The following is a 27,029-nucleotide window of genomic DNA, read 5'->3' as shown; positions in this document are numbered from 1 at the left end:
CTGATTGGGCATGGACTTCAGTGCTTACCTTGGTTGTCCATAGTTTAACCGTCCAGTCAAAGGACGATGATAGGAACAGATGAGAAAAGTCAACGGATCCCACTGCGCCGTGGCAATTGATTCCTGTTATGGGCCCTTGATGACCTTCGAACACCTCACTGATCCCGGCTTTGCTGTGGGCACATTACAGAGAGGGTGGCAGTTACCTTCCACATACATCACACCACCCTCCAGCAATATCTTCACCTTATGCATCTTTTCCTAGCACCACACTCTTACCTTGTACCCTTTTCTACCATTCTGTCTAGCTGCCAAGAGCAAAGAAAATACCCAGTATATCTGAGTATGCAAAAGGATGCGACTCCCAATCCAATATGTGTTGTGTTTATGATGTTTGGTGACTGACCCAGTACTCTCACTAACGGTAGGGAGACGGTCCTCAGCTGCAACTCAGAGCCTACACAGGATATCCTTTTCTTGGCGGTCATAGTAATAAGGATTGAAAATTAGGCAAGTATGTGCTACTGGAGAGAGAAATATTAAAGAGAACCTGATGCTGTCAGGAGGGAGGGTTGTGAATGGCTGGAGATGGGCTTAAACACAAATATTAGGGGCAGGTTGACATTGTTGTGGTGCGATAAAACGTTGAATGGCACCCCAATGCAAATAAAGCAAATTACGTGTGTACCACAGTAAAGCTCTACCTTGTGCTACATTTCCAAAAAAGGGTCAGGTGCAGTTTTTGTTGCAATTGTTCAGCCTATTTAGAATAATGCACATTAAATTGTGATATAATGAGCATTACTGTACATGTATGACCGCACTGCACCACTGTAAACCCAGCCTAAAATCTTGTACATACCGTTTTCAACTGTATAAAGCAACGTATACAGAAAGCTTCATGTAGCTTTCTTGAAGCCTTTAAAGTATCCCCAAACTGGAGTTGAAGGTTGTAAAACCAAGCTTATACTGGGAGTGCTGACTGTCACTGAAAAAAAGCTACTAGCAAACTTCAGCAGAGTTTTCACAAATGTCATAGTAGCCATGCTATGAATGAAGCACAATCTATAAATTGAGGAGGCCGCCAAGGACCTCTCAATCATCCACTCATCCTCCATTCATAGATCATGTTTCATTCATGGAAACTTTAGTAATCCCTCTATGAATGAGGGAGCTAGGCCGAAAGGGCAGGCGATCGTCCGCACACCAGCCTACTACGATTGCGGGAGTGGGAAGGAGGCATCAGAGGAAGAAGATTTCATCCAAACCAGGAGACAGCAGCACAATAAATCACACTGATGGTAACCTTATTTTTTAACTAAATTTAGGCTCTAAAAAGACCCAATCACCATCTAAAAATTGCAGGTGAAAGCAGAGAAAAATCTATTATTTTAAAAACTTCTTGCAGCATTTTTCTTTTCCATATACACATTTGTATTTACTTGCAATGTGCCTTTAAACTTGCTAGGAAATTTGACCACTCCAAGAATAGTCTACTCCCTAGCATATTTTGTAGACTTCACCTCCGTAACATCTCTAAAATTTGCCCTTATTTAACTAATGAAACCACCAAGCTAATCAGTCAGTCCCTTGTTACAGTATCTCTCACCTTGACTATTGCAACTCCCTTCTCATAGGCCTACCTAATTGCAGGCTATCCCTTCTTCAGTCTATCATGAATGCTGCTGCCAGACTTATCTACCTTATCAACTGCTCAGTGTCTGCCAATCCCTCCACTGGCTTCCCATTGACCGATGAATTAACTTCAAAATTCTAACAACAACATACAAAGCTATTCACAACTTTGCCCCGAGCTATATCACCAATCTTGTCTCCAAATATCACCCAGACTATCCTCTCTGCTACTCTCAAGACCTCCTGCTCTCAAGCTCCCTTGTCTCCTTCTCTCATGCTCATATCCAGGACTTCTCCAGAACGTCTCTCATCCTCTGGTACTCTCTACCTCAATCTATCTGGTTATCCCCTACTCAGGCAATCCCTGAAAACTAATTTCTTCAGGGAAGCCTATCACGACTCCAATTAAACATTTATCACTTCCTTCAGCTCATCCCTTACAGTTCTAACCTTCTGTACCACTTGCCCCACCCTATTAGATTGTAAGCTCTTATGAGCAGGGCCTCTTAATCCTCTTGTTTTTTATTGTAATATAACTGTACTGTCTCCCTTTATATTGTAAAGCGCTGTGCAAACCATTGGCCCTATATAAATCCTGTATATTATTATTATTATTAATAATAGTAATAATAATAATAATAATAGTAGCATAGCCCCTCTCTCCTCTCATTTCATAGCCCTCTCCTTTTCTGGGAGTGTTTATTTACTGTCTGAGCTGCACAACTTCTCTGCCCCCTTCCCTTACCTTCCCCAAATAACCTTTTATGTAGCTGCCTGAGGTAGATGGAGGAGGAGGAAGAGGAAGAGGAAGAGGAAGAGGGGAATACTATAGTGTACTATAGAGAATACTATAGAGTGTCACTTGAGTGACAGATCTGAGTCTGCTGGGGCTGCTGACATCACATCCAAAATGGCAGCACCTAGCAACTGTCTCAGGCCTTTTGGATGTAACACAGGAGAGGACTTTACAGGTAAATAACAAACATTGAATGCTTGCAATTCACTTAGACCATTTAGATCAACAATAGTCTTACCAAAGGTTTACAACAACAGGGTCTCTTTTACTCTTGCAAACCCACACTTACCTTACCAGCCCTAAAATCTCTCTGTCTGCCACTGAGATTGATCTCTTGACATCAAAAACTACTGATTCAACCTGCCTTCACTGCACAGCACATCTTGCAAAATACAGAATTCCAATTTAGAACTGATAAAAAATGGCGCTGTATACCTTCCATGGCGGCAGGCTGTGTACACCGTCCCCTCCTCACTTCCGACTACAAAATTATTAACATCTCCAGTAGGAAATGCCATCCCAGTAACTGCCACTGGTTTGGATTTATTGTAGACGAGTTCCATACTTTCCTGGAACAAACACAAAAACCTTCATTAAGGTGAGAGACTCCTAATCATTCGTTACTCATTATAGGGTAATTCAACAGAAGGGCTAGTCAAAGTACCAGGATTTTTCAATCTGGATTCCCGTTTGGAAGATTTCCCTGCACTTCCAGTCCAGGTGATGACATGCAGGTTGGAGGGATGGAAGATAGGAAGTGAGACATGCAAAGTCTCTTATGTTATGGAAACATTATCTCATATCCAGCCAAAACTTAATTTTTTTAAATTTTGCAGCGAGTGGGTAGGGTTCAAAATAAGGTTTTTACTGCCAGCCGGGACTATGTTAGAGAGATCTACCCTCACTTTGGGGTTAGTTCACTAAGCGATAAATACCGCATGAATTTGTGTCTTAAAATAAAATGTGGTAGTTCTAGAAAGTAGTAATTTCTCTACAAAAACATGTAATATTCATAAAATGCATTAAATATTTATGTTTTATGACTTTTAGCATTTAAATTTAGTGTTATTTTTCATGTTTTTTCACAATTTTTTTCATAGGCTGCACCAGAGTTAAATAGTTCTGTAAACCCTGGATCACACTATAGCTCGCATGTGAATCGCACAGGACCCACACAACATTCCTGTGCTGTGTGATTCAGTGCAGTGTGATTTGAGCCCATTCATGTGAATGGGATAGTATCAGACCGCAAAGTACCAAAGGCACCTTTTTTTGAGTCGCACTGCAACTGGATGGTGGTTTTGTATCATGCAATCGCATGCGTTTGTGATCCATTTGGGGTGTTGTTAACTTTTTATTGACATCCACAGCGGATTGCAAGCACAGTGCGATTGCAGGGATCGCAGTGTTTCCCTTACCACATGTTAGAGCTAAGGGTGAATGAAGGCACACAGGAATATTGTGAAACTATGAAAACATTGCAGCATGCCTTCATTCACAGAATGATCTCCCTCTGGTGCAATGATGCAAATGATTTACTTTACATAACATTTCCATACAGATACATTGTTTTCTTTTAAAGTGGAATTTCAATCAACATTCAAATGGAGCTTGAGCCAAAAGGGGAAGCTCTGCTTTAAAGACCAGTCCCCCGCTCCCCGTTAAGGATTGGTACCTTTGGGGAGCAGGGGAGGAGCGGGTGTCCGAAATTAACAGGTACCCGCTCCCACTTCCGCTGCGATCATCTAGGCGATCGGAAGCGGAAGTTGTCCTCCTACCCTCCCTCCATGTAGTCTTCTGGAGGCAGTGGATTATTTCTGAAAGCAGGCCTGCTAACAGATACTGTTGTTTTATTGTGAATGTTGTTACTTTTGCTCACAATTGCCAAGAGTGATCAGATTTGCTGCCAATACCACTATTTTTGTTTATTTAAACTCTATATATTATATATACTATATTACTATATATTATATTATACTATATATTTTGTTATTTTAACTCAATTAACTCCAAATCCAATAGAAACTTCATTTTGATTTATACTGCTCTGTGTGTGAGTCCATTTTACAAGTGTGATTTATCTGGGTCACCAGAATATGGTGGTGTCAGCCAGGGGTGGACTGACAACTCATGGGGCCCCCGGGCAATAGGGGATCATTGGGCCCCTGTGTCCTTGCCCAAACTCAAAAAAGCCTATGAAAAGGTACCAGGGGCATCTCATGGGGCCCCCTACTGACCCTGGGCCCTCGGGCTGTGCCCGAGTTTCAAAATGGTCAGTCCGCCCCTGGTGTCAGCAGAGGTTGGGCTTTCAACAAGAGGTCCAGATTGAAAGGGAACCCAAAAAATTACTGAGCAACCCTTAAAGCAGAGTTCCACCCAAAATGGGAAGTTTTGTTTTAAAGACTGGTCCCCCACCCCCTATTAAGGATTGACACCCTTGGGGAGCTAGGGGGGAGCAGGTACCTGAATTTGACAGGTACCCAATCCCACTTCTGCTGCGATCGGAAGCGGAAGTTATCTTCCCCCCTCCCTCCTCGTAGTCTTCTGAGACACATGACAGGTCCCAGAAGACTATGGGATCATTCAGGACTACTCGCGCATGCACAGTGGGCACCCGGCTGTGACAGCTTGGGGCTCCACAATGAAGGTGCCGGCACCAGGAGCACTGGACAACCAGTGAAACGTGCTGCGGGAGGACACTGCGGGACCGAGGGACAGGTAAGTGGCTGTTTTTTAAAAGTCAGCAGCTATAGTTTTTGTAGCCTATTTTGTCACAGTATGACTGGAACTCCGCTTTAACTATATTTAATTCCTAGGCCTCTTTCTCACAAGTGATCTGATCAGGTCCACTTGCCACTTTTTCAGGTGGTCCTGATCAGTTAATGTGTCTCTATGGACTGTTGGATATAAACAGACTTGTGTCAGTTTACACCTGCCTACCTTAAATCTGATCTGGTTGCTGAAAAAAAAAATGGCATGGGATGCATTCCCCTCCGTCTAGGCCAGGGGTCTGCAACCTTTAAGACATAAAGAGCCACTTGGACCCGTTTCCGAAGGGAAAAAATAGACTGGGAGCCGCAAAACCATTGCAACATTTATAACAAATCCGACACTGCATATATTGCAAAAAGCACTCTGGTCATGAAGGGGGTTTAAGGGCCCAGTAAGCAAAGGGTTAATCAGGGCCACAGTGTATCTTCATAATCACAATCATAGCCTTAGGTCAGTGGTGGGCAACCTTTTTTTTCAACTGAGCCAAATCTCGCCAAAACCACGATTGAAATTTATTTTGACAGCCACATTTTTAAAACTGAAAATACATCCCCCATATAGTAATTCATCCCCCATATAGTAATTCATCCCCCATAGTAATTCATCCCCCATATAGTAATTCATCCCCCATAGTAATTCATCCCCCATATAGTAATTCATCCCCCATATAGTAATTCATCCCCCATATAGTAATTCATCCCCCATAGTAATTCATCCCCCATAGTAATTCATCCCCCATATAGTAATTCATCCCCCATAGTAATTCATCCCCCATATAGTAATTCATCCCCCATAGTAATTTATCCCCCATAGTAATTCATCCCCCATATAGTAATTCATCCCCACTATAGTAATTCATCCCCCATATAGTAATTCATCCCCACTATAGTAATTCATCCCCCATATTAATTCATTCCCCATATTAATTCATTCCCCATATTAATTCATCCCCCATATTAAGTCCCCAAGTCCCCCGTGTCAATTCACTTACCTTTGCTCCGCGCGTTCCTCTCGTCGTGTTCCCGCGCCGTTCTGGTCTTCAGGGCGGACTGTGAGAGGAGAGGAGTTCGTCACGCTGCCCCACCTACATCCTGACAGCCAATGTTTGGAGGAGGGAGGGGAGCGGGCGCCCGGCACACAGAAGAGCCGCATTAAAATGGGTAGAGACGCGGCTTGCCGACCACTGCAGCTACGGCAACCCTATTGCCTGTCACCTGGTGGGCAGTGTGCTCCGGAGCCGCAGCAAAGATGAAAAAGAGCCGCATGCGGCTCCGGAGCCGCGGTTTGCCGACACCCGGTCTAGGCAGATCAGGTTGGAGGGCAGTTCAGTGCAAACGGACAGCCAGTTCATTTACACCTGACTGCCCAAAAAGCAGAGAGGGCTCTGTCCATGTCCGCTCTGCATAAACTGAGAGGACACAGACCTGTCATCAACCCACTCTGCTCGGCAGGGGATCAGCGGACAGCAGGGCCGGGACAAGGGGTGGGTATGAGGGGCGGCTGCCCTGGGACGCAATGGTTTACTATAGGGATGGGGGGAGCTCCTTCCTTCAGTTACAAGGCTGACAAAAATAGTGACAGTGATTTTGAGAAGCGAGCAACTGCTGGGCGTTGGATCCCCTAATCTTGCACATCATGGCATCTTTGCCCTGGGAGCTGGATGACCTTATCCTGACACTGGCAGACAAATCCCATGCTGAGCAAAGCAAATTCTACCTTAAAAAGGGGTAAAAGTGTAAAAGGGGCTTATTCTGCTAGCATTAGTAAATAGGAGAGTATATTTACATTTGTTATAAATGTTTTCTTTTTCACATTTCCTAGTTTCTGGCCTAGGCTAAAACAATGTCATACATCCCAGGAGTCTTAATGGCATTTTTCTTTCTTTCATCTGGAGGAGGCGGGGGGGCTTCCTCAGCTAAGCACTCCCCTGCACAAATGTGAACCTACGCTTATTACAGAATAGGTATGTCTCTTCTGCAATAAAGAGCCTGCCTCATCATTTTTAACTTTTTCAATTTAGTTCCGCTTCAAGACTTCTGTGCCCTCTCTGTTTTCGGCAGAAGTAGGGGCAAAGATGGCAGGGTGAAAACTCCCTTGAATATCATTCTTCAATAGGTAATAGTAAATAAACACAAGTTTTCTTGTTAGCAGAAAGTTAAACTTTCCTTTTTGTAAGAATGTATTACAGCTGGTAGCAGACTGCTCCAATTAAGGCATTAGGCAGAGTGGTTCTCATGGGGTAGAGCCGGCACTCACCTGCGGAGTTGAGAGCATATCCAAACTCCAGGAGCACAATTTCCCATCCGTGGAAACGGTAATAAGGTTGTGCGCATTTTGTGTTCCCACTACATTCACGCAGTAGATGGGATGCTGTTAACAGACAAGCAAAGCTCTTATCGTTCATGTGATCTGTGACTATTTGGCAAGAAGTTGTAAATACAAAATGTGATTCTTGATGAACCTCTAAGCAAATGTTTAAAATTTCAATATTATATTAACAGTATTCTGAAAATATTTTTAAAAAGCCAAGTACAACCACTACTTTAAATTACAATTGTAGGTCACTCCTTTTTATCTCTTCCTGTATCCAGGGCCAGATTTGCCTATATGCACAGTAGGCACATGTCTATTGGCAGTAGGGGTAAAGGGGCGACTTCTCCCTGTATAATATTTGGCCACACTTTTTTCCATCATCTGTAGTCAGATAGTAATAGTCATTTCACATAAAGTCATTTACACACTATCACAATGGTTTAAGCCAGGTTAAGGCTAATAAAATAAAGTAACATTCTCTGTAAAATACTTTAGTAGGCTTCGGTGATGAAAATTTAGCTCTGATTGTACCCAGGTATGCTATGATTCCTGACTGATTTTTGTTCAGAAATGCTCACTTACAATACTGCTTCCTCCTCTCTACCTACAGTGCTCTAGACTGGCATAGTTGAGTAGCAGCCACAACCCCAGTTTCCTATACAGATTTGCATTGCAGAGGAAGAAAGGTGGTGTGCCAGACCTGACTGATTACTGAGAAGTGATTCCAGAGTGCCCTGGCTCTAATTTTGGTGCTATTTGGACTGAAAAGTCATATTAACACTGTACAACTGCTGTAACAGAAATGTAGAGGTAAGACTTCTGCCTAGCAGTACTGTGGCAGCACCCAAATATTGCAGAGTTCCCCTTTTAAACTTTAAAATTTCTAGCATCCTCTGTTTCCAAAAGCAAGGTCACCAGCTCACTTCCCCCCTCCCTTATTTCCTGTGAAGTAATGTGTTCCAGACTGGAGCTGGTATTCTCATCTGTAGCTGGTATTCTAGGCTATATTTTGCACAAATTAGAAAACCTTTTGAATGTACAGAAAGTGAAAGAGGAAAAATATGCATTATGATGTAATTGTTAATATGTATACCCTGTGAGATGTTTTTCAAGCCACTTAGCTTTACAGACAGAGGAAAACAGTTTGTTTTCCTCAAGTTCGTCTCCAGAGTTTACCTGGTATTCCCAAAGTTGCTACTACAGTACTAGGGTTATTGCTTCAAATCCCAATCACGGCACCACCTGCCTGGAGTTTGCATGTTCCCCCTGTGCATGCGTGGGTTTCCTCCGGGTACTCCAGTTTCCTCCCACACTCCAAAGACATGTTGGTAGGTTGATTGGCTCCTGTCTAAACTGGCTATTGTATTGTATGTATGAATGTGAGTTAGGGACCTTAGATTCTACGCTCCTTGAGGGCAATTTTAAAATGAGACAGCCAGATAACTGGCATATTTACAGTCATGGTCAAAAAATTGTCACCCTGCATTTCTGTCAGATAATGCACCACTTTGCTCAGAAAATTGATGCAATTACAAATGATTAGGCATTCTCATGTTTATTTGTTTTGTTTGTATTGGTATGACACAAAAAAGTGGAGAAACAAAAAGCCAAATCTGATACATTCCATGCAAAACCCCAAATAAGTACTGGACAAAATTATTGGCAACTTCTCAAAATTGTAAGAAATAATTTCAATCCAAGTTTGTGATGCTCCTGTAATTTGTAATTGAACTCACCTGTATCAATTACCAGATCTTAATGTTCCTGTGTCCACTGTGCACAACATTGTCAAGAAATTTACAGCCCATGGCACTGTAGCTAATCTCCCTCGATGAAATAAAAACTTGATCAAAGATTGCAACAAAGGATTGTTCGAATGGTTGCTAAAGATCCTCAATGAACTTCCAGACAAATTTAAGCTGACCGTTAGCGCAGGGTACAACTGTGTATACCTCACCATCTGAATGAAAATAGACACTATAGTAAGAGACCCAGGAGGACCCCACTGCTGACACAGAAACATAAAAAACCCAGATTGGAGTTTGCCAAAACTTACTTGAGGAAGAGAAAATCCTTTTGGGAGAATGTGCTGTGGACAGATGGAACAAAATTACAGCTTTTTCGTAAAGCCCATCATTCTACTGTTTTCAGAAAAAGAAATGAGGCCTGTAAAGAAAAGAATACAGTTCCTACAGGCACACATGTTGGAGGTTCACTGATGTTTTGGGGTTGCTTTGCTGCTTCAGGAACTGGATGTGTTGACCGCGTGCATGGCATTATGAAATTTGAAGACTACCAAACAGTTCTGGGGTGCAATGTACAGCCCAGTGTCAAAAAATTAGGTCTCCGTCCAGGGGCGGACTGACAACTCATGGGGCCCCCGGGCAATAGGGGATCATGGGGTCCCTGTGTCCTCGCCTACACCAAAAAAAGCCTATCAAAAAGCCAATGAAAGGTACCAGGGGCATCTCATGGGGCCCCCTACTGACCCCGGGCCCTCGGGCGGTGCCCGAGTGCTCGAATGGACAGTCTGACCCTGTCTCCCTCAGAGGTCATGGGTCTTCCATCAGGACAATGACTCAAAGAACATGCCAAAACGGACCCTGAAATGGTTTTAAAAAAAGCGCTGGAAAGTACTGAACTGGCCCGCAATGAGTCCAGATCTCAATCCCATATAGCACCTGTGCAGAGATCTCGAAACAGCATTTGGGAAAAAGAACTCTTCCAATCTGAGAGACCTGGAGCAGTTGGCAAAAGAAGAGTGGTCCAAAATTCCAGTAGAGAGGTGAAAGAAACTCATTGATAGTTACAGGAAGCCATTGATTTCAGTTATTTTTTCCAAGAGGAGTGCTACCAAAGATTAAATTGAGGGTGCCAATAATTTTGTCCAGTCCATTTTTGAGTTTTTGCATGGAATGTGTCAGATTTGGCTTTTTTTCTTCTCCACTTTTTTGTGTCATACCAATACAAACAATAAACATGGGAATGCTGAAACATTTGTAATTGCAACCATTTTCTGGGTGAAGTAGAGCATTATCTGACAGAAATGCAGGGGTGCCAATATTTATGGCCATGACCACATGAAACGTCTGAAATATTTTTTTCGAGCATCACAAGACATTTGATAGAGCACTGGTAATATAAACAGTGCAACAACTCCAGTCCTAGTCATCACTTTAGGGCAGCCACCTGTGAAAGATGATTGGTTGTTCTTGGTTATTGCTCTTTGCTTGTTACCCTATGAAATAAGCCAGATAGAAGGCGAGGGTCATCAACAGACAATAAGTGCACGTGTCAGCCTTACCGTGTGCGCTGCAGCAGAAAGTGGCGTCCTTTGAACCGGAGTCCTCCGATGGCTGCGATTATCCCACAAAACTATCTGACCAGAGTACGTTCCACCGATTACAAGATTTGGATGAAACCGAGCAAAGCAGACAGACATGACAGAGGACTGCAAGGCAGAAGAGAAATGATCAACTTAACCAATGTGAATAATTGATGGCTGGATATGGGGCAGGTTACCTTTGTTAGATATTTAGAAGGTAACTCCACTTTCCTGGGAAAAAAAGAATAGCAAATAAAAAAATAATAAAGGATATACTGTACAATTGCTGCACATGTCACATTGTAACTGACAATTATTACAAATTAAAAGTAGATTGTATAGCGAGCGCCCACTGTAATGAAAATTTGATGTAAGCTGCTAGAACACCAAAAAAGGTAACCAACATAACCTTCCAAGACAATATATATAGCTAAACGTCCAACATGGCCAAATTCCCTGGTTCCTCAGACACTTATGCAGCTTTAGGGTCCCTCCTTAAGTTTGGTACTGAAAAGGTGGCGCTCATAAAGAGCCCAACAAAGGACATCACATAGCGTGATACTGCATAAAAGACTTTATTTTGAAGTAAAAGTCAAAAATCAAAAACAAAAAGTACTGACCGCAATATAAGTGCTGGCCACCCACAGGTGGTTTAGATGTCCAAGTGCTGTAGCCCCCCTTGACGCGTTTCGTGCTATGCACGTTCTCAAAAGGGTCCAGGGCGCCACCTTTTCAGTACCAAACTTAAGGAGACCCTAAAGCTGCATAAGTGTCTGAGGAACCAGGGAATTTGGCCATGTTGGACGTTTAGCGAGAGCGCAGCCTGACCTGTGATCCAAGGACCCAGATGTACCTAATGAGAGAGGAATTTGCTTTCATGCGTACCTTAAACGCACTTCTGGTAAGTGCGGATTTCACGTATTTCTTGTTCACCTGTGGATCACTCATCGTGGTTTGAAAAGGAGATACGACACAATCTGTATATCACACTTCTTGTGTGGTTTTGGGACAATAAACTGAACCTTAATTATGATCTATTAAGATTATTAATTGCATACTTTTTTCAATTCATGTTGATATAGCTTTATTGGCATTATTAGCGCTGCACCCTTTTCTCTATATAAATTATTACAAATTACCTTTCTTTTTGAATCCGCTGCTGTTGTAATTTTCTGTAAAATACAATATATTTTCTGTACACAGATTGTGTACAGAATGCCCCCAGAAATGTCATTTTCTACTTGTGTGATTGGTTTACTGATTTTCCCAGTAGTCTACAGTCAGATCTTGGGCATCTCTTGAAAAAAAATGCCATTTTTTGTGAGGTATTCCCAAAGAGAATCTGTTTCTAAAGGGATGCAGACCCTGCCACTTTCCTCATTAGAGCCCTGCAAGTGCAGTAGCTAATTGATAATGATAAAATCACTCCCACTCGCATTGACTCTGGGCATAGACATGGACAAACGGCTATTTCTTTAGCACAGTGGTCTCCAAACTGCGGCCCAAGGACCAGATGCGGCCCTTTGCTTGCTGTTATTTGGCCCTTGGGGCACTATTTCATCCACTGATACCAACAATGGGGAATAATTCCCCCCACTGACACCAATGAAGGGGCACAGTTCCTCCTATTGACAAAAAGATGTGGCCCAAGTTCTCCCAATGACACTAACAATGGGACCCAGTGACACCAATGATGAGGCACAATCCCTTCCAATGATACCAAAAATGGGGCAATGTTTTTTCCAACTGAGCTCAGGACCTTTCCTACTCCCAATGGCCACGATTTGCCCCCCCTAAAGTCCGAAGGACACTAAACTGATCCTTTGTTTAGAAAGTTTGGAGACCCCTGCTTTAGGATAACAAAAGGTAGGAATCTAAAACAGAGTTTGTTAAAATCCCTGCAATGTACATAGATCACCCAGAAGGGAGGGTTTATTTCTCAACAAAGGTGCAGTTTCTCTTTAAACAGTTCCCTACCGTGCTATAGCCGAAGGACGGCTACAGCGCGGTTGTATGGTTCTGGCACGACGTCCTAGGACATCATTCCAGAACACGTCCCCTGAGCACCCCCAGCGGCACGCATTCGGCGCTGCCGGTAATCTCTGTGTCCTGATGATCAGTGCCTAGCAGTGCCACCTACCTATGCTACCCACCTGTGCCCAGCAGTGCTGCCCACGTATACCCATCAGTGCCACCCACCTCTACCCATCAGTGCCACCCTCCTGTGCCCTGCAGTGTCACCCACCTGTGCCCATCAGTGCCACCAACCTGTGCCCATCAGTGCCACCCAGAAGTTCTACCCACCTGTGCCTAGAAGTGCCACTCACCTGTGCCCAGCAGTGCCACCTACCTGTGTTACCCACCTGTGCCCAGCAGTGCTGCCCACCTCTACCCATCAGTGCCACCCAGCAGTGCCCATCAGTGCCACCCACCTGTGCCACCCAGAAGTTCTACCCACTTGTGCATAGAAGTGCCACTCACCTGTGCCCATCAGTGCCACCCACCTGTGCCCTGCAGTGCCGCCCACCTGTGCCCTGCAGTGCCACTCATCAGTGCTGCCCAGCAGTGCCGCCCTTCAGTGCCCATCAGTGCTGCCCATAAGTGCCGCCTATCAGTGCAGCAGCATCAGTGTCATCTCATCAGTGCCGCCTATCTGTGCCTCCTATCAGTGACCATCAGTGCTGCCTATCATTGCCCATCAGTGCAGCCTATCAGTGCAGCCTCATCAACGCACATCAGTGAAGGAGAAAAATTACCTATTTGCAAAAGTTCATAATGGAAACAATGAAAAAAAATTTTTTTTTTCAAATGTTTTGCTCTTTTTTTGTTTATAGCACAAAAGAATAAAACACCCAGTGGCGGTTAAATACACCAAAAGAAAACTCTATTTGTGTGAAACAAATTATAAAAAATTCATATGGGTACAGTGTTGCATGACCGCGCAATTGTAATTCAAAGTGTGACAGCGCTGAAACCTATAATTTGGCCTGGACAGGAAGGGGGTAAAAGTGCCCAGTAGGCATTTGGTTATTAAACCTCATACAAATGGGAGTCATCTTGATTAGGAGCAGTGTGTACAGCAAGCTTTTACAATCGGAGGAAAGGATGTACCTATAGAAAGATAAGAATGACCTCTTATACTGCCCATGGCACTAAACTCTGCTCTATTGCTGAGGAATGGTCCCCGGAGTCTGCTACAAAATCAGTCCTGTGGGTCCGCTGCAGCTTTCACTGCTTCCTCCAGTTGACCTCTATGTCCCTAGAAGACTAATCAACCTTCAGTGTCAGTTTGTGGATGTTATATGAAGATCTTACTGGGAGTCTTGGCTGCCCTTTAAAACAAACTCCTAAAAGGCTTTTAGCAAATTTCAGGTAATGCTGAAGAATGTTAGCAGCTTTTTTAAAGTGAGAATCAGAACTCCCAATATGATCTGTTTACAACCCTAATCTAGAGCTGAAGGTTCTTTAAAACCCAAAACAAAGAATGTAATATATTGCATCTAACCAATCATTAGATGTGGTAGCTGCATTCATTTTCTTTTTTGGGGCTTTTTCCCTTTGTTTTTTTTTACCCAGTGATCTGGCCAGTAACACACTTCCTGTATTAGAGTGCCCCCACTACTGGATGAAGAAGCACAGGGGGCACGGCAGACAGCAGCATTAACCAGTTAAGCTCCTCCCTATAGCAGGTTTACTGCTACAGGGAGAACTTCCTGCGCAAAATCAAGTATATAAAACGTGATCTGCGTTAAACCGTGATGAGAGAGAAGGGGAAGACTCACTGACAGAATCAGCCTCAGCATATGAAACTGTGGAGAGCAGCGGCACCCTAACAGATAGCTCAGACGATGGAGTAGTGGTCTCTGCTAAGGTCAGGAATATCTGACCCCCTTCCCAGGTTGGTGAGGTGTTACAATTGCATGATGACTCTCATATGCAGCAGAGTGCCAGTACTAGTACCACTCTACCTTTTGGTGAACTGGTGAGCCCCAGCGGCCTAGTACATCCTGGTGGTCTTTTACATATCAGCACTGCAGTATCACTTGGTGACGTGGCGAGTCCCATAAGTGCAGTACAAGCTGGTGCGGTGGCGAGCACAAATAGTGTCCCACAACCACCAAGAACTTGCGCACAGGCCCATAGAGCCCCTAGTATCATTCCGGATGTGCTTACAAATCCCAATTGGCAGCCTACAAATTCTGCAGCACCCGTACTTCCCCCATTCACTGCCCAACCCGGAATTCAGGTGGAAACAGCAAATTTAACTACCTCCCTTGTTTTTTTGGAGCTGTTTTCCACGGAAGATCTGTATATGCACAACAATTTATAGCCGCTAACCCAAATTCAAACCTTGCCAGACCATTCGCATGGAAACCCATTACGGTTACCGAATTTACATTTTTTTGGGGCCTAACCCTCAACATAGACATTACTAAAAAAAATTAATTGCGGTTGTATTGGTCCGCAGACCCGATTCATCATATGCCGTGTTCTCTGCTGCCATGGCCAGGCAAAGATATGAGAATATAATGTGTTTTATGCTTTTCAACGACAATACACTCTGTTATCCTCGAGGTGACCCTGAATTTGAACGGCTCCACAAAATTCGGCCTCTCGCAAATCACCTTAACCAAAAGTTTGCTGATTTGTATACTCCCCAGAAAAATTGTTGATGAGTCCCTCATTAATTTTTCTGGCCGCTTTGTATTCAAACAATTTCTTCCAAGTAAGCATGCCAGATATGGGGTCAAGATGTATAAGACCTGTGAGGGGCCCTTGATAAAGTCACGTGGTCTGCGACGAAACGCGTCGGTATGAGCGTGCGGATGACGTCACAATGTTGCCATTCATTACAATAGCAGTAGTAGTAATCCACACATCGCTCCAGGATTGTCATATGTGCAGGCAATTGCAGATATATATAGGGCCCATGCATTGCCTTACAATATACTTCGGATAGTGACGTTTTGGAGCCTGAACTATTTCTATACTGCTGGGGATGATAGTGCCATCTTGTGCCTAATTGGCACATCACTGGATGTTCACCATACATGGTGCTGATATGGACCTACAGAACGTGAGTGCATTTCTTATGTTTAATGTGCAATAAAAGTTAAAAGGCTAAAGCACTATTGTGAGCTTTTGTTTAATGAGGAACACAGATGAGCCTGACGTGGTTATCTGGAGCGAGCATCCTTTGGAATTATTTTTCAGCTATTTGATCTTCAGAGTCCATACATTTAGGACCAAAAGTGCAATCAGACCAAAACATTGTATAATGTGAGGTCACACTGCTGGAGGTGAGCAGATATATGGCGGAAGATGTTTTGCACTGGAATTCTGTGACAGATTCACAGGGTGGTCGTTATGCCAAGGAGGAGTCACGGGAGAACCCAAACTATTAGACTGTGATATAGATATTATTTTTTAGGATTATTAATTTGTTGGTGTCACAAATTTTGTTTTTTCATTTTTTGCTATCATCATTCCATGCATATATATTTTAAAGGTTTGTGCAGTTTTATATGTAGCGCAGCATTTTTTCATTGTTATTATTCATTATTTAGCCCACTGAGACATGGGTTGTGTGCACTAGTGGCTACAGCTATTCATATCTTACTTATTGATGTATATATTTTGTATTCACCATAGTAAGCACTTGAGCTTATTCACATTTTAAGACCAGTGTTCTGCTGTTTCTCTTCCCCCAGCTCTCTGAGCAAATTATGCAGCTGTGAACAAGGGGTATGTGATCACTTATAAATAAGGAAAAAACGGTATGTATAATGTTTTTTATATCTATACACAAATGTTTTGTCTTTCATTTCTATTTTAAACTGAATGGGTTGTTTTGCAAGGTGAAGATTTACATATACTTTGAATTTCATTGACATATATTACAATTTAATTTACATATATGCGGTTTGAATGCATTTTGAACTGCAAAAGAGCTTAGATCTTACTTCTCCTTTATAATCAAACAAGTCTCTGGCCAGGTAAAACGTTTTGGATCCTCCTTGCAAGCAATCTTCCATGTGTGTACCCTGTTTGCATATCCCTCTAATAGAACAATAGTAAAACAGCCCCAATATAAAAAAAAGTGTTTCAGCAAAGAAGGTTTTCCCAATTATGGATGTACAAAGACATTATTACCTATTATTATTTTTTAAAAAACGTATACATCTCTATCAGAGCCTCTACCTAATTCAAAATCCAAATGCCTGAGGGCTCATGTACACTGCAGCTGATAAAATGACATTCAGGAGCTGTTCAGAGTTTTTTTTAGCAGCCCCTGAACTCTCCGTAATGTTTTCCTATGTGTCCAGGTACACATCGTCATTTACAGGCAGCTGAGTTTACACTTGTTTTTTTTTAACGCACCAAACTTGCTTTCAGGAGTAGATTTTACTGGCGTTTCAAACGCCAAACACGTATAAACACTTGTAAATGCGGTTAACTGCATTTATAAGCATTTGAGTTTAGAAGCATTTTTTAACTGTTCCATGTCCAGATGCTGTCCAGAGCCTTTTTTAAGCATCAGAAATGCATGCAAAGTGTTTTCCATGTATTCAAATGGACCCGGTACACCAGCGCAGTCAGTTCCAGGTTTCGCGTGAAGGAAAAAATGGTAGAACGTGCCGCATTATGCTCATGATGGGATCCATAGTGAATACAACCAGAGAAGACAGGTCATCTCAACACATACTGCTCTCTCTGCTTCTGCTCTCTCTATTTCTCTCAAAATGTCTGAAATAGTTAATAAATTACTGTTTTTCAGTGCATTCTGGGCATTTGGGAAGGTCTCCTGAGGTTATCTTTTAAAAACGCTTCTAAACGCAAACGCACATAAACGCGGTATGCAAACGTGGCTAAACTGATGTTTTTTAACCTACGTTTTCCAGCAGTCAGTTTCCATCGTTCAGAAGAATTTTCCAAAGGCCCCGTGTACATGAACCCTGAGCCTCAGGAAATGATTACTTATTACTATAAATAGGGTGGAGAGAACAGTATTTACTTCAATATCGTCTCACTAGCACCTTTTGTAGATGTCTTTGAGGAGATCATGTGACACCAGGGGCGGACTGACAACTCATGGGGCCCCTGGGCAATAGGGGATCATGGGACCCCTGTGTCCTTGCCAAAACTCAAAAAAGCCTATGAAAAAGGTACCAGGGGCATCTCATGGGGCCCCCTACTGACCCTGGGCCCTCGGGCAGTGCCCGAGTTTCCAAATGGTCAGTCCGCCCCTGTGTGACACGCAAGGTCTTTTGCACCTCTTCTCCAGCGATGGGCATCATTTACCTGTGAATGCACTCACAAACTGTCCTCAGTCTTCTGGGTTGAATGATGCCCAGATTTAAAGTGATTTTAAAGGTTGTAATTTTTTTAACACACGTTATACTTACCTGCTCTGTGCAATGCTTTTGCACAGAGCAGCCCATATCCTCTCTTTTTTGGGTCTCCCACCGGCACTCCTGCTGCTGTCAATCACAGCCAGTGAGCCAATGATGAGAGAGCCAGGGGTGGGGCCGAGTCACACTCTGTGTATAATTGGACAATGGCCATTCACAGGATCGCAGGTCTGGAGCAAGCCTGCTCAAGTGCCCCCATAGCAAGAGGCTTGCTATTGAGGGCATTTGGCGGGGGGGAAGCCAGGAGTGCTGGCGGGAGATCCTAAATGAAGTGGATCTCTCCTGCTATGTCAGCCAGTGAGGAGAGATAGACTCAAGAGAGCTGTGGCTTGCTCAGTTGAGATGGGGCTCAGATAAGTATAAGGAGGGGCTGAGGCGGGAGCTGCACCCAGAATGCATCTAGTGGTGAAAAGAAATATCGGTGGACTAGGGGCAGACTGACAACTCATGGGGCCCCTGGGCAATAGGAAATCATGGGGCTCCTGTGTCCTTGCCCACACTCACACCACACCCAAAAAAGCCTATGAAAGGTACCAGGGGCATCTCATGGGGCCCCCTGCTGACCCCGGGCCCTCGAGCAGTGCCCAGGTGCACTAATGGTCAGTCCGCCCCTGGGTGGACAGCACCAGGGAGGAGGCGAGTATTGCAAATAAAGCTACTTTTATACTATTGATTGAGCCGGGAACCAATTTTCTTAGAACAAAAATTTAGCCTGCAGTTGGGCTTTAGTTTATGCTGCTGTACAACTACTGTATAGGAAAAAAAAATGTATTTTCATAGTTGAGCGGCTTGTTTGATTGTGCAGATATTGTAGAAGTCACTAGTGACAGTAAGCTAAGACGTGTTTTGCAGAATCCCTGTGAAGAACCATCTGATACAAAATGAGGAAAGTCTGTGTTCCATCAAGAATTTATATCCTCAGACATGGCAGACCCGATAGAAGACAATGAAAACATTTGTAATCTGGTCTGGTCATCATGTGGTCTTAATATTAGCGTGTCCTTGAATTAGACTCCCCAGTCCACTTCCAGCAGACTTAAAACATTAAAAATACACACGCATTATAGAAACAAATTAAACAGACTTTCCAGCAAAGTAATATCCTGGGTCTGTGCAACACATGAATGGTCTTTTTATATGTGGCTAACTTTGTGGTTGCCACTTTTTTATACAGGAGCTTGGTGCATGGATATGGCACAAGGACCAGAGAGAAAATTAAAGCGGAGCTCCACCCAAAAGGGGAAGTTCCACTTTAAGCCTTTGTCCCTCGCTCCCCATTAAAGATTGGCACCTTTGGGGAGCGGGGTGGGGGAGGCGGGCACCCAAATTTGACAGATACTTGCTCCCACTTCCACTGCGATCGCCTAGGCCAGGGGTAGGCAACCTGTGGCTCTCCAGCTGTTGCAGGACTACAAGTTCCATCATGCCTCTGCAAGTCATAGCTGTAACTGTCAGGTTTGTAATGTTGCAATGCCTCATGGGAAATGTAGTTCCACAACAGCTAGAGAGCCGCAGGTTGCCTACCCCTGGCATAGGCGATTGGAAACGGAAGTTGTCCTCCCCCTCCCTCCCCGTAGTCTTCTGGGACACATGACAGGTCCAAGAAGACCACGGGGCCAATCGCCTCTCGGGCATGCGCAGTGGATATCCGGCTGTGAAGCCACAAGTTGTCACAGCCGGGTGCCCACACTGAAGATGCCGGCCTCCTGGAATACAGGACAGCCGGTGAAACCAGCTGTGGTGAGGACACCGCTGGACCGAGGGACAGGTAAGTGGCTGTATATTAAAAGTCAGCAGCTACAGTTTTTATAGCTGCTGAATTTTTTTTTTTTTTGTCATGTGGAAATCCGCTTTAAGTCCAACTACAGCCAAACATTTTTTGTGTTTGTTTTTTGTTTGGGACAGAATATTGAAGGATTAGGACCAGTATCCCCATTTGCAATATTTCACACTCTGTATTTTTGACAATATCAAGCAGAACAGAAAATTACAGAAAATCTACCTACATCTTACTTGACAGGTGTCAGACAGAAGAGGAAGTGAGGGGAAATAAACAACAATGAACGTTTTTAATAATAATAATAATAAATACAATAATACATGAATTAATTGTAATATTATTATTAATAATAATAACAATAATAATAAACAATTTTCTGTGTGAAATGTTAATCACTGCTATCAGGATTAGGGATGCTGTTTGCGTCCACTGCTACCATGGGTTTGTATTGAATTCCTGGGATTTGCAAAGTTCAGGAATTGCAAACTTTTAAGTTCAACGCCAAAAATAAGGAACAACATACAACCTTTGCCCCGGTCATCTGAGTCACAAGAGCCAATGATTTGAAGGAATGGATGACCCAACTGGTGAAGCTCAGCATAGAAAGCAATCAGCTTCCAGGTTTGTTTTTTGTCAAAGCTTAATTGAACAAGCTGAAGTTAGAAGCTGTTTGGCCACCATGCTTGGCTGCACCAGACTGTGCACTCCCCAGTTTTAGAAAATGCATCCCATAGTGATTTTTTTCCTTTTATTTTGCTCTTGGTACAATATTTTCCCCCGGGCAGGGCCACACTGCCTATGACTTTTGTTTGACAATAGCGTGCTTATTAGTCCTACAAACAGGCAAACTTAACCTCCCTGGCGGTATTCCCGAGTGTAGCTCGGGGTAGAGTTTCAGTACCAAAAGCGGCAACCCCGAGCTACCCTCGGGCTTACCATGCGGCGTTGCTCAGGGATTCCCTGCAGCGCTTACCTTGTCCTTCACTCCCGCGATGCGTCCCCTGCAGCGTCCCCGGCCATCTCCTCCGGCTGATGCCGGCATCCGGCTTCCGTGTTCCGGTCCCTGTGACGTTGGGGCGTACGGGTGCCGGAACCGACGGCAAATTTGAAAATTTTTAAAAAATGACATTTTTTTTAAAACGATTATTACATAGTAAAACATTACTGTTTCAAAACTTTTCACATATATTTTGTCCCGAGTGCTTTGTCCTGTCCCCTGCCTGCATTTTGTCTGTTCTTTCTGCCTGGAAACTTAGAAACGTCCATGGCGTCCAAAAAGCGTCCCTTTAGGTCAAAAGCAGTTTTAGACCGGCTAGAGAACAGCGATAGTAAATCAGAACCACTTGCAGAATTGAGTGATAATGATTCGTGGGGGAAATTCGTCATCAGACACTGAAAATGATTCTGCGACTTTGCTCAGTGATGTGCGAACTTGGTGCTATATTTCAAATTTCAGTGTTTTTGGTTTGATTATATTATTGAATTAAATTTATTATTATATTATTATTTTTTATGAGTATTTATTAAATTATAATTTATGATTTCGTGTTTCAAGTTTTATCATACGCGGGATGTGTAATAGACTCTTGTTCGGACAGATGTCAGTGAGTTATTCCTAAATTACAGGCCTACAATAAAAAAACTACATAATTCCATGCAAAAAAATGGTACCGCTTTCAGCACCAAAAATCTGAAATAATCATACCGCCAGGGAGGTTAAACAACATTTTGCAAAACTGTTTGCAAACCAAACTCGGACAGATTTACTCATCTCTAGGGAGGATTGTATTACTCCCATGAAGGACATTTTCAGTTACCTCCTGCCTAGGTGACAGATATCAGACACAACAGGAAGAGAACACGAGTCTCTTTATGAGAACACATACAGAATTTAAAACCTGACAAGGGTTACTTCCCTTCCCTACTCTATCCAAAGTTGGCCACACATGGATCGAAGTTCAGGTAGTTCATCAGGAACCGTCTCAATTTTGATCCATATGTGGGCAGCCTGGTTGTGTGGTACATCCCGTACGGCAAGCAGATATTCTGAAAGGTCTGCAGGAGATCTACTGATCACTGGCGCCATGCTTTCCAGGCTCCTGTGGACAAAAATAATAAATGCACATTTTTTTACCTGCAAAAAAATGTGCATTTATTATTTTTGTCTAAAAGGTGAACTTTCTGTATCCTTTTAAGGCCACACTACTATTATCTCTCTATTTTACTGTTCCTAAGCTGCATATACATTAGTAGACTTTTTAATGGAAATTCTTAGGAAAATTTGTATAAAAGTTCTCAGAATATTTGAATGTTGTTCAAAAGATTTCACTTGCTTTTAAAATTGGATTTAGGAATGAATGGACTTTACTGAACAAAAACCACATACGCTGTTAGAAATTTGTACATTCCAGAAACATTTTCCATCCCGCTTCTTTAACTTTTTTTTTTACTGCAGTTGAAAAGGAACATTGATTTGACCACAATAATGATTAGAAAAATGAATGAATGTTCTTACAACAAAAAAATGTCAAATGAAATTCTATTAGCGTGTACCCAGCTGAATATGGGCCCGTGTGTACAGTAGTCTGTCTGGCAGAAGCTGGTTTAACGACCAGCCTTTATTGAGTGAGCATGCTGGAAAACCAGCATCCGATCAGCGCTCGCAGCCAATTACTGTGAGAGCTGATCAGTGTGTTCTGGTGGGGGAAGGAGTCGCCCTGTTAGAACACATTAGCACATCGCTTAGTTAGTACAGTGATCTCTATTTTTTTTCATTCAGCCTGCTGGGTTGAATGAAAAAAAAACTCCCCATGCGCAATTAATATTAGACTTTAAAGATTTACATAAGGGCCACTATGTTGTCGTTTATGTTTTGCTAAGTGTTTATTGTTCAACTTGTTCATTTCTTGGCCTTATTCACATGGGAGGCCAGAGAGTGGTAAAATCAGGCCTTTGATTAGCCTCGCAGCCAGAGAATACTGTATGTATACATTGTATACTGTATGTATTGTATACAGCTCAATGTACAGGGGTGGATAGGCAGGTATAGACAAAGCATGTAAAAAAGAAAAAAACCTCAACGCCCAGGACTCTCCTATTAAACACACAATTCCCCGTGAGATGCTGCTGTACACAGGTGCAAAAACCAAAAAAACTTTATCAATAAATACCAGCGCAAACCCACATAATAAATTGCATCACCCAGCCTATTAAACAAACTTAGAAAACTGACACAAAACCACTTTTGTGCTAGTAAAATAATAAAAAAATATATAAATAATTTTTAAATTCATAAGTCCAGTGACAAAAAAAATCCCAAAATTAACAGTCCCGTGACAAAATAGGTCAAATTATAATTATATTGTAATTTTCATTGGATTCTTCCGTGCCTTTGATCCCTTCACCATCCACCAGTGCAAAAACCAACATTAACCGCACTCACCAGATATTAGATAACGCCCTGTGGGTGGGGCGAAACGCGTTGACGCACTTCCGGTTGCCTGTTCCGACGTCTGACGTCATTTCCGGTGAGTGGAACGCACGCCGAGCGGTGCGTTCCAAGGGGCCATCTTAGCATAGTGGATGAGTCTGGTCTGCCATCCTGCTGTATACTAGGCTGTGGGGTCGTTTATGCAAAAGTCGCTGTACATGGAAAGTGGATAGTTTTTTAAGGAAAATCGTTGTTGTTTCAAATAAATTGCGGGTTATATCCCGCTAAAATGTGAGTGGTCTGGAGAGATTATTTTGATGAGAAACCACTACGGTATCATGCTATGGTTTTTTCTTCTTCCTGATTTTCCTTGGGGGATTCGGTGAGAGGAGTAACCAGAAGAGGTACCCATATACAAGAGGAAGCAGGATTTGGAGGTCTCATAAAAAGTAAAGGGGGTCCAGGAGCCCTTAATATTCCTGAAAGGCGTGTGACTCACTAATATCTGGTGAGTGCGGTTAATATTGGTTTTTGCACTGGTGGATGGTGAAGGGATCAAAGGCACGGAAGAATCCAATGAAAATTACAATATAATTATAATTTGACCTATTTTGTCACGGGACTGTTAATTTTGGGATTTTTTTTGTCACTGGACTTATGAATTTAAAAATTATTTATATATTTTTTTATTATTTTACTAGCACAAAAGTGGTTTTGTGTCAGTTTTCTAAGTTTGTTTAATAGGCTGGGTGATGCAATTTATTATGTGGGTTTGCGCTGGTATTTATTGATAGACAAAGCATGTCTATTCTATTCTGCATTAAAATTCCTGCTTTTTCACCCTTTTTTAACCACTTTCATGCCACCCTATAGCAGATGTACTGCTACAGGGCAGCAGTGGTGCGCAGAATCACGTATATATATGTGATTTTGCATTCTCGGGTAGGGGACGCGCGCGAGTGCCCTACCTGCGCCACCATTTGTGGCGGCGGCTGTCAATCCCCATGTCCCGGCCGGTGATTACCCCCCGGCGCCCAGTGATTACCAAGGATCTCCGACGGGGAGGAGGACTGTTTTGTTTACTAACAGTCCTCCTCCTTGTCAACTCAGGCACACTGCTTTGGATGGCTGTGCACAGCTCAGCCACCCAAAGCAGTTAGCTTACAGTGAAGCACACAGACACCGCCCCCTAGGAAAATATTCCCTGCACACAGTTAACCCCTTGATTGCCCCTCATGTTAACCCCTTCCTGCCCAGTGCCATTAGTACAGTGTCAATGCTTTTATTTAGCACTGATCACTGTATTTGTGTCGCTGGGGATGTCAGTGACACCAAATCAGTTCCCCCCAGTGTCCTGCTAAAATTCCCCCCAGTGTCAGAATGTCTGCCACAGTCCCGATATAAGTCGCTGATCACCGCCATTACTAGTGAAAAAAAAAAAATCCAGTATATATACGTCCATTTGTAGGTGCTATAATTTTCACGTAAACTAATTAATTTACACGTATTGGGATTTTTTTTTAGCAAAGACATGTCACAGAATACATTTTGTCATAAATTTATGACGAAATTTGATTTTTTAAATTTTTTTATTTGACATGTTTAATAGCAAAAAGTCAAAAATATAATTTTTTTCTCAAAATTGTCGCTTTTTTTTTAATAGCGCAAAAAATAAAAAACGCACAGGCGATCAAATACCACCATAAGAAAGCTCTATTTGTAGCAATCGTACGTACAGATAGGGAAGCGGACATCCATCTTGCTAAAGATCCTCCATCTTGTGTCATTCTCACTCCAAATCAGTCCCCCCTCCCTTTTTGTTGAATGGCCTGTGGTCCGTGTGTGCTGAGTTCAGGAGTGCACAGGGCACGGCTGGATACACTTCATGGTTGTAAACTCAATTAGCTGGTGCCAGGGTGTCTGTTAGCCTCCTGGTCTGAGCTGATCGTAAAGCTATAAACCCATCAGTCACTGGACTTGAAAAGCATTCCGAAATAGCAGTAAAACCTACATCCCATTTGAAACCACTTTTTTATACAATTTCATAACACTTGATAGGAAATACGTACAATAAGAGAAAGCATATATTCAGATAGGTCAGTTTAATGCGAGTGACCTGATACCTTACATCCCTAGATTACGTCTACCCAAGAGCAGAAAGCGATATCTCCTTAACCGTCCCAAGCAGATATGTCATATCTGGTGTCTGGACGTTCAGAATATCATTCTGCATATTATCCTACCAGTGGATAGGATGCTACATGTACCTATGGAAGGTTATTGACCATGGTATAACTTGAGAGGGATTTTGGTCCTAGTCTGGGTCTCCGCCTAAACCCCCCTTCCCAAATGAGGCGATTGGCCCTTGGCTTCAGTAGACGCCCCTGCTGCAGGACTAGAAAAGAGGCTGTCAGGCTTGAGAGAGGTAAGATGAAGATATTCTCCCTTTTAACATCAGAAACCAACTTTGGGAGACGGAACCCTTTTGTTCAGGACACTTGAATCTGCTTAAACCAGGAACTTTGGCAAGTATTCTACCTCCCTAAACTTCTTTCTGTTATCTCTCTGTTGTGTTATTGCTCTCTGTATTTATATATATATATATATATATATATATATATATATATATATTGGCTACATATTTTTCTGTAGATATTTTTATTGCACCATTTTGAATTTTTAGTAATAAATCCTATTTTCTGAAAAGTGTTGAACTGTTTCTAAAGCTATTTAATGCAAACTAAGAATCCCTGTCTCTGAAGAGCACTACTATGTGTTTTAAACTTCTGTATACATCTGCCTGTGGTGACAGTGTGTATACAGACGCTTATTCAAACATCATAGTGTTACTGCTAAGATTGGTGAGTTTCCTCCTTCTCTGTACAAAAAGGTGGTGGTGGCAGTGTGAAGGGTTAATTGCATAATTAACCTGACCCAGTAACAATCGCTCTCAGGCTGCGGCACATAGATTGTGGTCCAGTGAGCTGGAAAATCTTTGTGCAGGGTGCAGCTGAACGTGGCATTGTTACGCAAGTGACAGCACGGTTTTAGATTGGCTAGTCCTTCGGTCACAAGTCGGTGAGAAGGGCTGGGAGTCTGACGCTGCGCACGTCACACTATTTGTGTTGAAAAAAAGGACGTACATTTTATGTGGGAGCAGCGTTGCATGACCGCGCAATCGTCAGTTAAAATAACACAGCGCCGTAATGCAAAAAATGGCCTGGCCAGGAAGCGGGGTAAATCCTTAGGGGGGCAATGGGTTAATTTTAGATCTAAATTTCCACCCATGTGAACAAGGTCACAATGTATAAAATACGATAGAAATAGGATTATCTGCATTACTGGACCTGAAATCAAAGTGGAAAAGTCGACTTGATGTGTTAGATGACATGTGAGTAACAGTCTATAACTGGACTTTGATTCCATGTTTTGATTGCACAAAAACAACAGCAAGAATCTTACTAGTCAGTGTTAGATTCTGTATCTGTCAGTTGCCATTTTTACTTGAATAAATATAATAAAAGAGGCTGATAGTAAGTCAAATTCTGGTACTTGCATTTGGAAAA

General features: G+C 42.8%; 1 protein-coding gene across 6 annotated transcripts in view; it reads right to left on the bottom strand.

Moving 5' to 3' along the window:
• LOC149461194 (cytoplasmic dynein 1 intermediate chain 1) overlaps window positions 1-27,029 on the bottom strand; it is a 595,554-nt gene that overhangs the window by 254,595 nt on the left and 313,930 nt on the right. For all 6 annotated transcript variants that reach the window (XR_016312930.1, XR_016312931.1, XM_089678653.1 and 3 more), the window contains 4 exons: window positions 10,821-10,967; window positions 7,460-7,573; window positions 2,867-3,000; window positions 29-173 (listed from right to left, as the gene is read on the bottom strand). Coding sequence is in view for 4 of the 6 variants with exons in the window: in XM_089678653.1 (XP_089534779.1) it covers window positions 29-173; window positions 2,867-3,000; window positions 7,460-7,573; window positions 10,821-10,967 (540 nt within the window). In the remaining 2 variants the exon portion in view is untranslated. The remainder of the gene's footprint in view (window positions 1-28; window positions 174-2,866; window positions 3,001-7,459; window positions 7,574-10,820; window positions 10,968-27,029) is intronic.

This window comes from Staurois parvus, unplaced genomic scaffold, assembly GCF_062004578.1.
Source record: "Staurois parvus isolate SC_StPar_1 unplaced genomic scaffold, SC_StPar_1.0 ptg000208l, whole genome shotgun sequence".
In the NCBI taxonomy this organism is placed as follows: Eukaryota; Metazoa; Chordata; class Amphibia; order Anura; family Ranidae; genus Staurois; species Staurois parvus.
This window is presented reverse-complemented; position numbering and strand designations above follow the sequence as displayed.